Consider the following 13,370-nt stretch of genomic DNA (forward strand, 5'->3'; position numbering starts at 1 on the left):
ATATGGGACCAAAGAGCCCAAATAACCAAAGCAATCCTAAGCAAAAAGAACAAATCTAGAGGCATCACATTATCTAACTTCAAATTACACTACAAGGCTATAGTGACCAAAACAGTATGGTACTGGTTTAAAAACAGATAAATATATATATATATCAATGGAATGGAATTAAAAACCCAGAAATGAAGCCACATACCTAGAGCCAACTGATCTTCCACAAAGGCAACAAGAACATACACTGGGGAAAGGGCACCTATTCAATAAATGATGCTGGGTGCTGGAAAACTGGGATAGCCATATGCGTAAGTATAGGACCTGTATCTCTCACCATATCCAAAAATCAACTCAAGATGGATTAAAGACTTACATGTAAGATCTGAAACTATAAGAACTATAGAAGAAAACGTAAGAAAAACTCTTTTTCTTTAAAGAGATGGGGCTTCTCTCTCACACCCAGGCTGAAGTGCAGTGACACAAACATAGTTCACTGCAACCTCAATTCCCTGGGCTCAAGCGATTATCTTGTCTCAGCCTCTTAAGTAGCTAGAACTACAGGTGCACACCACCATGCCTGGCTAATTTTTTAAATTTTTTTGTAGAGACAGGTATCACTATGCTGCCTAGGCTACTCTTGAACTCCTGGGCTCAAGCAATCCTCCCACCTCAGCCTCCTAAACTGTTGGGATTACAGGCAAGAGCCACTACACCTGGCCAAAAAACTCTTCAGAATATTGGCTTAGGCAAAGAATTCACAACTAATACTTCAAAAGCAAATGTAACGAAAACAAAAATAGACAAATAGGACTTAATTAAACCTAAAAAGCTTCTGCGCAGGAGAAGACATAATCAACAGAGTGAGTAGACCACCTACAGAATGGGAGAAAATATTGGCTACCTATGAATCCAACAAAGGACTAATATCTAGAACCCATAAAGAACTCAAACAATTCAACAAGTAAAAAACAACCTCATTAAAAAGTGGACAAAGGACACGAACGTACAGTTTTCAAAAGAAGACTTACAAATAGCCAATAAGCATATTTTAAAAGTGCTCAGCATCACTAGTCATCAGAGATAATATGAATTAAAACCACAATGAGAGATCATCTTATAGTAATCAGGATGGCTATTATTAAAAAGCCAGAAAATAACAAATGGTGAGGATGTGGAAGAAAGGGAATGCTTATATACTGTTGGTAGAAATGCGAATTGATACAACTTCTATGGAAAACAGTGAGGAGATTGTTCAAAGAACTAAAAATCAAATTATTTCATCCAGCAACCTTACTACTGGGTATCTACCCAAAAGAAAATAAATTATTATATAAAAAGATATCTGCACTCATACGTTTATCATAGCACTATTCACAATAGGAAAGATACAGAACTAACCTATATGTATACGTGGCATATACATATTCCATGTATATGTTTATCATACGTTTATCACAGCACTATTCACAATAGGAAAGATACAGAACTAACCTATATGTATATGTGGTATATACATATTCCATGGTATGTGTATACCACATTTTCTTTATCCAATTATACATTGACGGACAATTATACATGATTGGATAAAGAGTGTAATTGTCCATCAATGTATGATTGGATAAAGAAAATGTGGTATACACATACCATGGAATACTACTTAGCCATAAAAACGAATGAAATCATATCTTTTGCAGCAACATGAATGGAACTGGAGGCCATTATCTTAAGTAAAATAACTCAGAAGCAGAAAGTCAAATTTAACACATGTTCTCGTTCACGAGTGGGAGCTAACTAATGTGTACATACAGACATATGAAATTAATAGATAATGGAGACTCAGAAAGGTGGGAGGGAAGTAGGTGAGGGCTGAAAAATTACCTAATAGGTACAATGTTCACTATTTGAGTGATGGTTACACTAAAATCCCAGACTGTACTACTATGAAATACATCCATGTAACAAAACTGCACGTGTATCCCCAAATCTACAAAAATAAAAATATATAATTTTTAAAAAATAAAGCTACCAACTGTTCTCATGAACAACTGGGCATACCATTTTATAAAGACCTTCTGCGTACCATGCAACATGTACCACCCACTACACAGCTTCCATTTTCACCTGCCAAGGTCTTCATATTGTGATATCGATGCCCAGATAGCATCGCTGACCTCTGAAAAGGTCAGAATACTGTCCTACCTCATGTATGCACTGCATGTCTCTGGGCCAAGCTGTTTTTATGTATGTTCTTGTCTCTGGTTTACATGGGGAAATAGGCCATGTAACAAGAAAGGTCATGAAGTCAGAGGACAGTACACATGAGGACCTCAAAGGCATTCCAACCATACACGGTTGTCCATTTTTATGGCTCATATATCTCTCCTACCATCTTTGAAGTCATAAAGCCAAATGAAAAAATCAATACATTTCCTTCAATGTCAGAAAATTCTGTGCTCAATTAACAGTCAAAATATTGTCTTCCAAATAAGAGTATCTCTATATATTGCCATGGAGTGAATTCCAGGATTTTTTGAAAAGTTAAGAAGATAAAGTAGATAGAACTAACTGTATATAAAATTTTAACACTACCTACATGGAGGCATATAAAAATACATCTATGTTGGCTTAGTTATTTTAAATAGAAACATGTTATGGGCTGAGTTGTGTCCTCTCAAAATGTATATGTTGAAGTCCTAACCCCCGGTACCTCAGTGCTGTACTGGATTGGATTGAAGGTCTTTAAAGAAGTAATGAAATTAAACTGAGGGGTCTTTAGGGTGGGCCTCAATCCAATCTGACTGCTGGCCTTATAAGAAAAGGAAATGTGGATACACAGAGAGACACCAGAGGCGCACATGCACGAGGGAAGACTGTGTGAGGACAGTCAGCCAAGGAGAGAGATCCCAGATGAATCCAGCCCTGCCAACACATTGATCTTGGGCTTTCAGCCTCCAGAACTGCAAGAAAATAAATTTCAGTTGGTTAAGCTACCCAGTCTGTGATATTCTGTTTGGCAGCCCTAGCAAACTAATATAAAGGGTAATTTTAAAAATTTTATCAAATGGTTACTTACAGGGTGGAGGAAGGAACAAGGTGGAAAAATATGGATAAAAACTAAATTTCCCTGAATATGCTTCAGGTTATAACTTTGACTTTAAAACCAGGTCAATATTCAAGCCAGGCACATACCTGTTGTCCCAGCTACTCAAGAGGCTGAGGTAGAAGGATAGCCTGAACATAGAAGTTTGAGGCCAGCCTGGGCAACATAGAGAGATCCTGTCTCTTCAGAAAAAAAAAAGTCAATATTACTTACTCGTTAAACAAATGAAGGAAATAAAAAATGAAATGGACCAGATGATGCTAACTAAAGGCTACAGTTTAAATGTGCTCCCAAAGTTTTTGTCTTGAAAACTTGCCACTGTAAATACTGTTAAGAGGTGGGGTCTTTAAGAAGTAAGTAGATCATGAGGGCTCTGCCTTGATGAATGAATTAATGATGTTATTGTGAGAATGGTGTTCCCGATCATTTTAGCTCCCTTCTTCCCTCCCTCCTTGTGCTCACTTCCACCTTCTACCCTTCCATCATGGAATGACTGTTGCCAGATGTTAATGTCATGTACCTGGACTTCCCAGTCTCCAGAACTGTAAGAAATAAATGTCTTTTCTTTATCAATTACTCAGTCTTAGGTATTCTGTTACAGCAGCAAAAAGTAGACTAAGACACTGAATATCAAGTTGATGACTTAATCGCTAGAGAACAATTATCTCAAGTTACTTTAAAATTTGGTAATTTGACTGAAACAAAGCCCACAAGTAAAATTCAAACTGTTTTCAGTTATCACATTGTTAGTAATAAAACAGGAATTGAGATTCTGAAATAAGAATAGAAAGATTGAGATACACACGCACACACACACACACACAGAGGAATGATAAAGCAAATAAGTAATGACATTGATGTGATTGATATTCAGCATAGAGACACAAATCAAAAAATGTCCTAGAAACAATAAACAACCCCAGGATCAGTGAACACTATTCTCAATGAACACTACTTATTAGGCCATTCTCTTTACTTTTATACATACTTGAAATCTTGCCTAATAAAAACTATATAGATGGATGAATGAATAGATAGATAGATAGATAGATAGATAGATAGATAGATAGATAGGCAGATAGATAGATAGGCAGATAGATAGATAGGCAGATAGAAAGAAAAGAAAGAAAGAAAGAAAGAAAGAAAGAAAGAAAGAAAGAAAGAAAGAAAGAAAGAAAGAAAGAAAAAGAAATTTTCCTCACATTGTTCCTTCATGATTTTCTAGCATGGGTTTTACTCTGAGTAACTGTGCACTAAACTCCCGCTCAAATTTTGAATAAGGGGCTTGCTCACAATTGAAGCAAAGGGTTCTGACTTTTCTTTTTATTTCCAGAACACCAACTAGGTATTGGCCACAGACTAGGATTAAATGACCAACCCCAAGAAATTTCTCATTCCTCCAAGAACTATTTTTCACTTTTCCAGTTTTTACCCAGAAAGTTTACGTTGGTGATTAATGCCGAAGATTTTGCCTATCTGGGCTTACAAAGATAGTATACCCCTCGAAAATAAGTTTCCAAGTATGAAACAGAATGAGAGACATAAATAACATTTAATAAGGGCCTAGAACCTAGTAGTTCAGTTTTTAAAATCCATACAACTGCTATTTTTCTAGATTAAAAAAAGGTGAGGTCTGGTAACTTTCCTGGTAGAGCAGAGATACAAACCCAAGGTTATCTGTCTCCAAAGCCCACACCTACCTAGAGTGGCAATGCCTTCTCTGGAGTTAAATGGGAGAGTTCACCGCTCCCCCCCATATCCACTCCAAATGCATAAACCTAGACTGTGCATAAACCAGGTTTGAGGGACTACTGGCCAAGACAAGGGACATAGACCCTTCCCCAGCTCCATGGGAAGCCATGCAAAGACTCTGTTTTGTTTGTACATCTTAATATTCGTGTAACCAAATTGGCTCTCATTTGGCACTTGCCCCTCTTTTGCCCGGATTTGTATGACAGCATGGTGATGGAGCTCCCCCAAGGATGTGAGTCAGTTCTCTTCATAGAAGGACAGTCTCCTTCTTTGATACATACCAGGAAAGGTCTGATTTCTAATTTATTGTGCATGGTTACAGCCTCAAAGTTAAAAAGAGAGGACTGGATCACTCATTGCAAACAGAAGTTAAATCTCCTTGTTCTGCTTGTAAAACGCAAAATTTAAAGAACTTCGGGTAATAGAAAAACTGGACTAAAACTAGACAATGAGGGTTCCTAAGATCTAGCCAGTTCTGAAGAATGGACTCCATGATCTCACTATCTAAGCTGTCGCCTTGTAACAAATCAGCCCTGGGGCTTTCCTTCCTATGTGGGAATGTTCACACACGGTGCTAGAGCGTGCAGGATTTTGTCTCTGAGTGGCACAATCAGGCAGCATTCTCAGTGACCTCTAACCTTTGTCGTACTGTAGATGATCTCGCTTTGTATCTGCACATCTTTGCTCTTCCTTTTATCCTTCTTTTTTCTCTTTTCCACCATGATCAGGCCTACCTCCCTGCCCCTCTCCACTTCCCAGGACCCACCACCCAATAACTACTTAATTCAATGGGTACCCAATGGCTTTCTCGCTGCTTATAATCCCTGAGCTCTCAAAAGAACACTTCAGGCACAGCCCTTGGTTTTGCATCTGGTCAGTAATGCCCAGCCAAATCCTGGGATTTTTGGATTAAACCATGCCCATTGCTCAGGAAACCAAATGGGGACTGTTCAAACAAACACGGAAAATGTACAAACAAAGGAGCCTGACCCTATTAAAACATTTTTGGAAAGAAGTAAAAATATAGATATGTAAAAATGCCTAAGTTTTCTCTGTCTACTCCCACACCCACCTTCAATCTCTGCAGGATTTTTCCAGTGTTCAGCATCTACCAAAAGAATCAAACAGATCATGAAATGGACTAGAACAGAGTTCGACAAAGCACTCCTTTTCTTCCCATGTATTTTCACTAAGAGGAAAAGTAAAGAGGGAGCTGGGCTTTATCACTGTAGAGGCCCTTCACTGCCACCTGACCTGGAGGCCTGAGTCAAGGCCCTCTCCATGCCCCAAGGGAGACTCTGCAAGGATTCAAAGCCATGCATTTTGCCCTGGGACTCTCAACATTAGCCTGGTCTCTATGCCTAAGGCTCTTCAATTCTTCACAGCATTATACTGTAGTTTTATCCAGAGTCCCAGGTCCTCATGGGAAGGCAATGTGAAGTCTACCCTCTCTTCAGATCCAGAGGTTAACATGACAGGAAAGTCAAAACTATTTCCAGGTTGCTGGGTGGATGTGATCCGGATGGTTCTGCAGTCCCTCTGGGCTGGGAGCCTGCGCGATCTTCTAATGCATAGGGCATGTCATCAATTTTTCCACAGGGAGTCACCTTAGGTATTTTAGGAATTAAATTATTTTCTTCCCAAGATTAGTGTTTAAGAACTAGGTCAGTGAAGCACTATCAAATTATGGAAAGCATTAAATTTGCAGATCGTTTCCACAGTTAATTAAGTTCGTTCTGGGCACCCGGAGATACATGCACTATCTTCCTTTGCCTAAAATCACCACTTCAGGGACGTCATGAGATCATGGAAATGTGAACTTATCCTTTGCCATAGTTTATTCACTTATCTCCACGGAAATTAAAGGGCAAGGGGGAAAATGAGCTAAGAGGTGTTTCTTACCTGCAAGTGTTTGGTCAAGCTCCACCTGCAGGCATTTTTTATTAACCCATCAATGTACTCCCCGAGGAATGGGAATTAAGGGGCAGAAATATCCAAGCACTTCTGGGAAACTTTAAAAAAATGCACGTGACTTTTGGCAGCATCTGTACTGAGCCTTGAGGGTGCTGTGGACAGACATGCCCTTCTCCATACATTCCCGGTTTCTCTGATAGCCGCAAAAGGTGAATGATTTCCCGGCTGTAAAACAACAGCTAAAATGGATACTGACATCAACCACAAACGGAAAAAGCAGTTTTATTTGTGATTTTAACAGAAGACGATCATTTTATCCTCAGCAAATGGCACATTCATGTGGCAAGGACAGGGGAATGCAGCCGTGAAGAAAAAAAGAAAGAAAACCCTGCTCTCGTGGAGCTTCCATTCTAGCTGAGGTACGGTTTGTTTGTTTGGTTTGGTTTGGTTTGGTTTTAATCCTATCCAGGTGGTCCACGGCCTGCCATGCCGTCTTCCTTCTCAAAGTCCACTTAGGTGGCTGCAAGCAACCTCCCACCTGCGCATTGCCTAAGTCACTCTAAAAACAGAAAAAAGTTTCCAGCTGAGAATTCACCCACCTCCACCTCACCCCCTTTCCTCCAACCTTTTCAGGCTCCAAACTTGCAGACAGCAGCCCACAGGGTAGGCATAATAAGTGGGGCAGGTCCTTTCCCCAAATGAGATCAGGGTAAGGAGAGGGTCCCCTGCAGCTGGGGAGGGGAGGAGGTTGGGTAAGAAAGGGGGAAAGTGGGACATGGAGGTGGGGTGAGACACCGTCCCTGGCGGCGACCAACATTTCTTGGTGGCAGGACGCCTTAGCCCTGGAGTCTCAAAGAGGCCTCCCTTGGACTTTGTAGGGACCACAGGTCCCACCTCAACCCTCCTTGGGTTTACCTTCCCCATCAAATAGTCATGTGCCCTCCTGCCCTGCCCAACCCCAGCGTTCAAGAGAGAATAACATTCATTACGAATGCCTTTTATCCCTGGCCAAATCCAAGCCTCTTTACCTGGATATATATATATATATAGTCCCATCCCACTTCCCTCTCCAGGTCTAGGGAACCATCAACTCCAAGGCTAGAGCTGAGGAGACCCCTCCAGAAAGAAGCCATTCCCCATGTGGCTCCCGAAGCGCATACTTAATACAGTCAGTCTAATCTCGGAACGCGATCCTTCCCCAAGTACAAAAATAACAGAGCTGTGGATGAAGCTGTCATGTTGCCCGCCCCATTGTGAATGCCTTCAAAACTCCCTGAATAAAGATAAGAGAGGATTGTGTACGTTTTCAACACAAATGGTGGAAAGTAATAAAATAAACATCAAAGGTGAGCTCCCACCTACTCGCGGCTCCGTCGCTTTTTGTGCAACAAAGGCAGGAAAAAGGAGGAAACTCGGCGTGGCAGGGCAGCGGGCTGGAAGTGCACCTTCCCGGGGCCGGGGCGCCCGCTCCCTGGACTAATGACGCCGCGCGGGGATCACGCCCCGGGCGCCCTGGGGTGGGGAACGGTCCCCCCTTTCGAGATGGTCCGACACTGGTGCCAGTGAGGTCACAGCACAAGTCCCAATGGAATCTTGGAAAGAAATGGCCGTGACCCGGTTGCGTTCTTGCCCCCGCCCACGGGAACGCGCCCTCCCCGTCGTTCCTGTTGACTGTCAGATCCCGGGAACCAAGCGCCTGAGCTCGGCGGCGTCTGAGGCTTCCGCAGGGACACAAGTGCAGGCAGAGCCCGGCACCCTGCGCCAGACACAGCCGCCCCAGGGGAAGAGGAGGACGCTGCTGTCCTCCCCCAGGAGCCACCAGCCAGGTAAAGAAAAAGGTAAAGTAAGACAAAAGTGAAAGTCGGAGCCCATTTAGTGAGCAAGAGTCAAGGTCATCCAAAAAGGCGCATACAATTTCAAGCCCAAGAGTGTATTCATTAAAACAAGAGGAAAAGACAAGATGGTCCTTGAAAGGAGCTGATAGGACAAGGCTCCCGAAAGAGGTCACTGCAAAGCGTCCTGTGCACTTTCTGTTCAGCACCTCTGCAGTGACGACAGGAGTTTGCTTTCGTAATTAGCACGATTTTCACTACTACAGAAGCACATAGGCTGCATGCAGCTTAGGCCCGAGCAAAGTCCCTGCTCCCCTGGACCCAGCCCCTTCAGGTGTCCCCCTGGGGGAACCGTGGCGTGTCCCCCCAACCAGGCGCACTCGCCTAAATTGCGTCACCGAACTCCAGGGCGCAGGGAGCCCTCGCGGGCTGCCCGGGGCTGGGGTCCACACCTCAGCAGAGGAGCCGGCGGGCGGGGCGGCCCCGCGCGCGCACACACGCATACTCACAGACACGCGCAAACCCACAGCGGCGCGCGCGCTCCCCATTGGCGGGAGGAGGAAGGCGGGGCCTGCAAACCCAAAACAAACAACCTGCGCCAGCGACTTTGCCGCCGCGCTGCAGTGTGGCCTCCTCCTGGTGCGCACCCGGTGGGGAGCTGGAGAGCCGCCGCCACCTCGGCCACCTCGTTCCCCCACCCCTTGCAGTCCGCGCCCAGGCCCCGCCCCCGCGGAGCCGCCGCAGGGTTATATTGGGCCGGCCCGAAGGTGGAGGCGAGACGCAGCCGCGGCAGGCCAGCGGGGAGATGCTGCCCCCGAAGCTGGGGGCGGGAAGGCGGCTGCGGGCGCAGCGGCCTTGGGGACTCGCCTCCGCGCGTGCTCAAGGCTGAAGGCGCCGGACCCTCCCCCACGGCGGCACGTACATCGTCCGGCACCATTTCCGTGCCCCGAAGACGCCCGCACGGGACCTGGGACCGCCAGTGCAGAACCCCTCCTGGGCGCTTCAACCAGCAGCAGATGCGCACGCTGCTTCTCTCGGGCAGGAAAGCCTTCTAAGCCGGGCGCGCCCGGGCCCCCGAGGGTGGAACCGCGGCCCCTGCAGACACTCACCCCAAAGTCTCAACCTCGAAGCGAAGGCGACACCCACCCAACTCCTCCCTCTCCGCCCCTTAGTCCATCCAACACTCACAGCCCCTCCAAAGAAAAAGCCCAGCGGAAGAGGACTCCGGAAAAGTGACTGTCTCGGAAGACCAGGGTAGAGCTCCTGGGAGAAAAAGGCGAAGATCCCCGGCCCCGGATCGCCATCCCCTTCCCTGGCACCAGCTTCCCTAGACTGCGCGAAAGAAGAGGGTACGACGCCGGGGAGGGACTGGGTGCGCGGGCATGAAGTTGGAGGTGTTCGCCCCTCGCGCGGCCCACGGGGACAAGCCGGGCAGTGACCTGGAGGGTGCGGGCGGCAGCGACGCGCCGTCCCCGCTGTCGGCGGCGGGAGACGACTCCCTGGGCTCGGATGGGGACTGCGCGGCCAACAGCCCGGCCGCGGGCGGCGGCGCCAGAGATCCGCCGGGTGACGGCGAACAGAGCGCGGGCGGCGGGCCAGGCGCGGAGGAGGAGGTCCCGGCAGCAGCGGCTGCAGCGGTGGTGGCCGAGGGCGCGGAGGCCGGGGCGGCGGGGCCAGGCGCGGGCGGCGCGGGGAGCGGCGAGGGCGCACGCAGCAAGCCGTACACGCGGCGGCCCAAGCCCCCCTACTCGTACATCGCGCTCATCGCCATGGCCATCCGCGACTCGGCGGGCGGGCGCTTGACGCTGGCGGAGATCAACGAGTACCTCATGGGCAAGTTCCCCTTTTTCCGCGGCAGCTACACGGGGTGGCGCAACTCCGTGCGCCACAACCTCTCGCTCAACGACTGCTTCGTCAAGGTGCTGCGCGACCCCTCGCGGCCCTGGGGCAAGGACAACTACTGGATGCTCAACCCCAACAGCGAGTACACCTTCGCCGACGGGGTCTTCCGCCGCCGCCGCAAGCGCCTCAGCCACCGCGCGCCGGCCCCCGCGCCCGGGCTGCGGCCCGAGGAGGCCCCGGGCCTCCCCCCGCCGCCCCGCCGCCCGCGCCGGCCGCCCCGGCCTCGCCCCGCACGCGCTCGCCCGCCCGCCGGGAGGAGCGCGCCAGCCCCGCGCGCAAGTTCTCCAGCTCCTTCGCCATCGACAGCATCCTCAGCAAGCCCTTCCGCAGCCGCCGCCTCAGGGACACGGCCCCCGGGACACCGCATCAGTGGGGCGCTGCGCCCTGCCCGCCGCTGCCCGCGTTCCCCGCGCTCCTCCCCGCGGCGCCCGGCAGGGCCCTGCTGCCGCTGTGCGCGTACGGCGCGGGCGAGCCGGCGCTGCTGGGCGCGCGCGGGGCCGAGGTGCCGCCGGCCGCGCCGCCCCTCCTGCTCGCGCCCCTCTCGGCCGCCGCCCCCGCCAAGCCACTCCGAGGCCCGGCGGCCGGCGGCGCGCACCTGTACTGCCCCCTGCGGCTGCCCGCGGCCCTGCAGGCGGCCTCGGTCCGCCGCCCGGGCCCGCACCTGCCGTACCCGGTGGAGACGCTCCTAGCCTGAGCCGCGCCGCGGGGCTCGGGAACGCCGAGTGCGCGCCGTCGGGGAGGCGGGAACGCGGGCCCGCGGACTTTGCACTTTCAATCCAGAGGAAAATGAATTTTAAAAATCTCCATCAAACGTGCCTTAAAGCTAAAGCATTTTGACAGGAGTATTTGAACTTAGTCCAGGATATTTTCCTTTGTCTTTTGTAACTTTACAGAGGACCAAAGCAATTCTTGTGTCCGTTTCTTTGCGAAGCCTGTCCCTCCTTCCCTTCATAAGGACTTTTTTTGTCTGTCTTTAACGCCCAGGCTTCCTCTTATTCCTACTGTTTTTGTCGCACCTTCCATTGATTTATGTCCCTCCCTTCCCCTCTAAGTGCATCAGGGAACCTTTCCACACTATAAATGATATGACTACTGTTTGGGGTTTCTGAGCCCTCATCCGTGTACGTATGTGGCGTTTCCAGGTATGACTGAGTGTGAGAGACACGTCAGAGACTCTTCAGTCATTTCTTGCTATTGACCAATGCTTCACTGTGCCAAAAGAGAAAAAAAAAAAAAAAAGTTGGGTTTTGTAATTAAATTATTTATATATTTTTGAAACCTGAATTGAAAATGTTGCAGGCAACGGGCTACAGCTTTATTAGTGGTTCTCTAACTGTGGTCTCCTTGGGCCAAGCAATTTCTTTAAAGAAAAAGTTGATTATGTATGTGGGGGTGCCAGGACCACTGCCACTTGAAAGCAAGTGTGATTTTTATTTTTAATATTATTTTATTTGTGTCTCTGTACATATTCATGTATAAATTTTATGAAACCCAAGCATAGTGCTTATTTTTTAATAAAACTCACAACTGACTTAACACATTGTGGTGATGGGTTGGAAGTGGAGAGATTTTTATGTCTGTCCCCCCTCCCCCCAAAAAATGGACTCAGGTTTCGGTCTCAAGAAACTTCCTTTGGAGATCAAAGTATTTTCCTGAATAATTCGATAAAGGTATTATAGAATGGGCTTGCACATTTCCTTATGAGATACAGTGCTGAACAAATTTCCAGATAGAACTTCCATTCATGGGCTTTTTAAAACTTGAAGACCAATTACTCCTCTAATTAGTCACCTAAGCGTTTCCAGAACAAATGAGGGGGAAGTGTCCCTCTCTCCCCCAAGAATCCTTCAGCAGGCAAGTTGAGCTCTTAAGCCTAGAGTCAAATAGATATTTTCAGGTAAATTGGTTCTGATTTGGGGCTCAAAAAGTTGGAAACTTAATTTTGTCATAAAACTATCTTAACACATCAAAGGTTCCTTCAGGGCAATTTCAAGAGCAATTTAAATGTCACAGTGTTTTTGTCAAAACCATCCACCTTTTAAGGAATGTGTAATTTCAGTTGGGTGTGAACCAATGGGTAGTATTTTTTTCACTCTTCCCTGTAAAGATTTCACTTGTAAAGATTTCACTTGAAGCGGTGGCAGTGTCCTGCCTGTTTCAATCTCAGTCTGAAGAGAAAATGCCACCTGGAGAGAGGGAGAGCCAGTTTCCCATATTACAAATGTAAGGGAGGATTTTCATCAGTGGTGAACACCTGTTCTTCAGTAGGTTCCTAGGCAATACTGTTTTAACAATGCATGGATTGCAAAATTCTAGAGAGTAATACAAACTGTGGGAAATGCAGAGACTAGAAACAGGCCTCATTGCCATGGCTGCCATTCTTGGGTAGGTGCCATCTTACCCATGACAGGAGGATGATTTGAGCTCTACATATAATGAGGTGGGGAAGGAGGGTGGTGTTTATTTCAGGATGCTCTCTTTTGGCCGGAATGGGAGAGAAACAATCTTCCCTAAGTCCGGTTAACAGATGATGAGTCGACTGATTTGGATTACATCTACTTAGTAGTCATAAAGAGTGATAATAATAGGGTTGAATTATGGCAAGAGGTAGACCTTTGCACCCACAGGACCAATAATCAGACCCCAAAATAAACCTGAAACAGACCAGCAACTAGGGGCAGGGGGCGATGGGTGCCCTGGGTAGAAATGATGAGACCTCAACATGTTGTTGCGGGAGAGCAGGGAGTCAGCCAGCTCTGTCCTTCCCACCTCTGGTTCCAGGGGACCATGTCTCTCCCACAGTGTGCCTCACCCACAGAGGAAAAGTGCAGCCTACTGTAATATCTTTTTTGTAAAACCACTGTTTTCTTTTC

The 13,370-nt window shown here is 47.4% G+C and overlaps 1 protein-coding gene across 1 annotated transcript; it reads left to right on the forward strand.

Annotated features, from left to right (window-relative positions):
* Positions 1 to 9,971: 9,971 nt before the first annotated feature.
* FOXQ1 (forkhead box Q1) lies at positions 9,972 to 12,042 on the forward strand. The gene is given in 2 exon segments (XM_050788818.1): positions 9,972 to 10,682; positions 10,685 to 12,042. Coding segments are annotated over 2 exon segments (1,212 nt in total). The 5' UTR covers positions 9,972 to 9,977; the 3' UTR covers positions 11,192 to 12,042.
* Positions 12,043 to 13,370: the final 1,328 nt, after the last annotated feature.

Source organism: Macaca thibetana, chromosome 4, assembly GCF_024542745.1.
Source record: "Macaca thibetana thibetana isolate TM-01 chromosome 4, ASM2454274v1, whole genome shotgun sequence".
NCBI lineage: Eukaryota > Metazoa > Chordata > Mammalia > Primates > Cercopithecidae > Macaca > Macaca thibetana.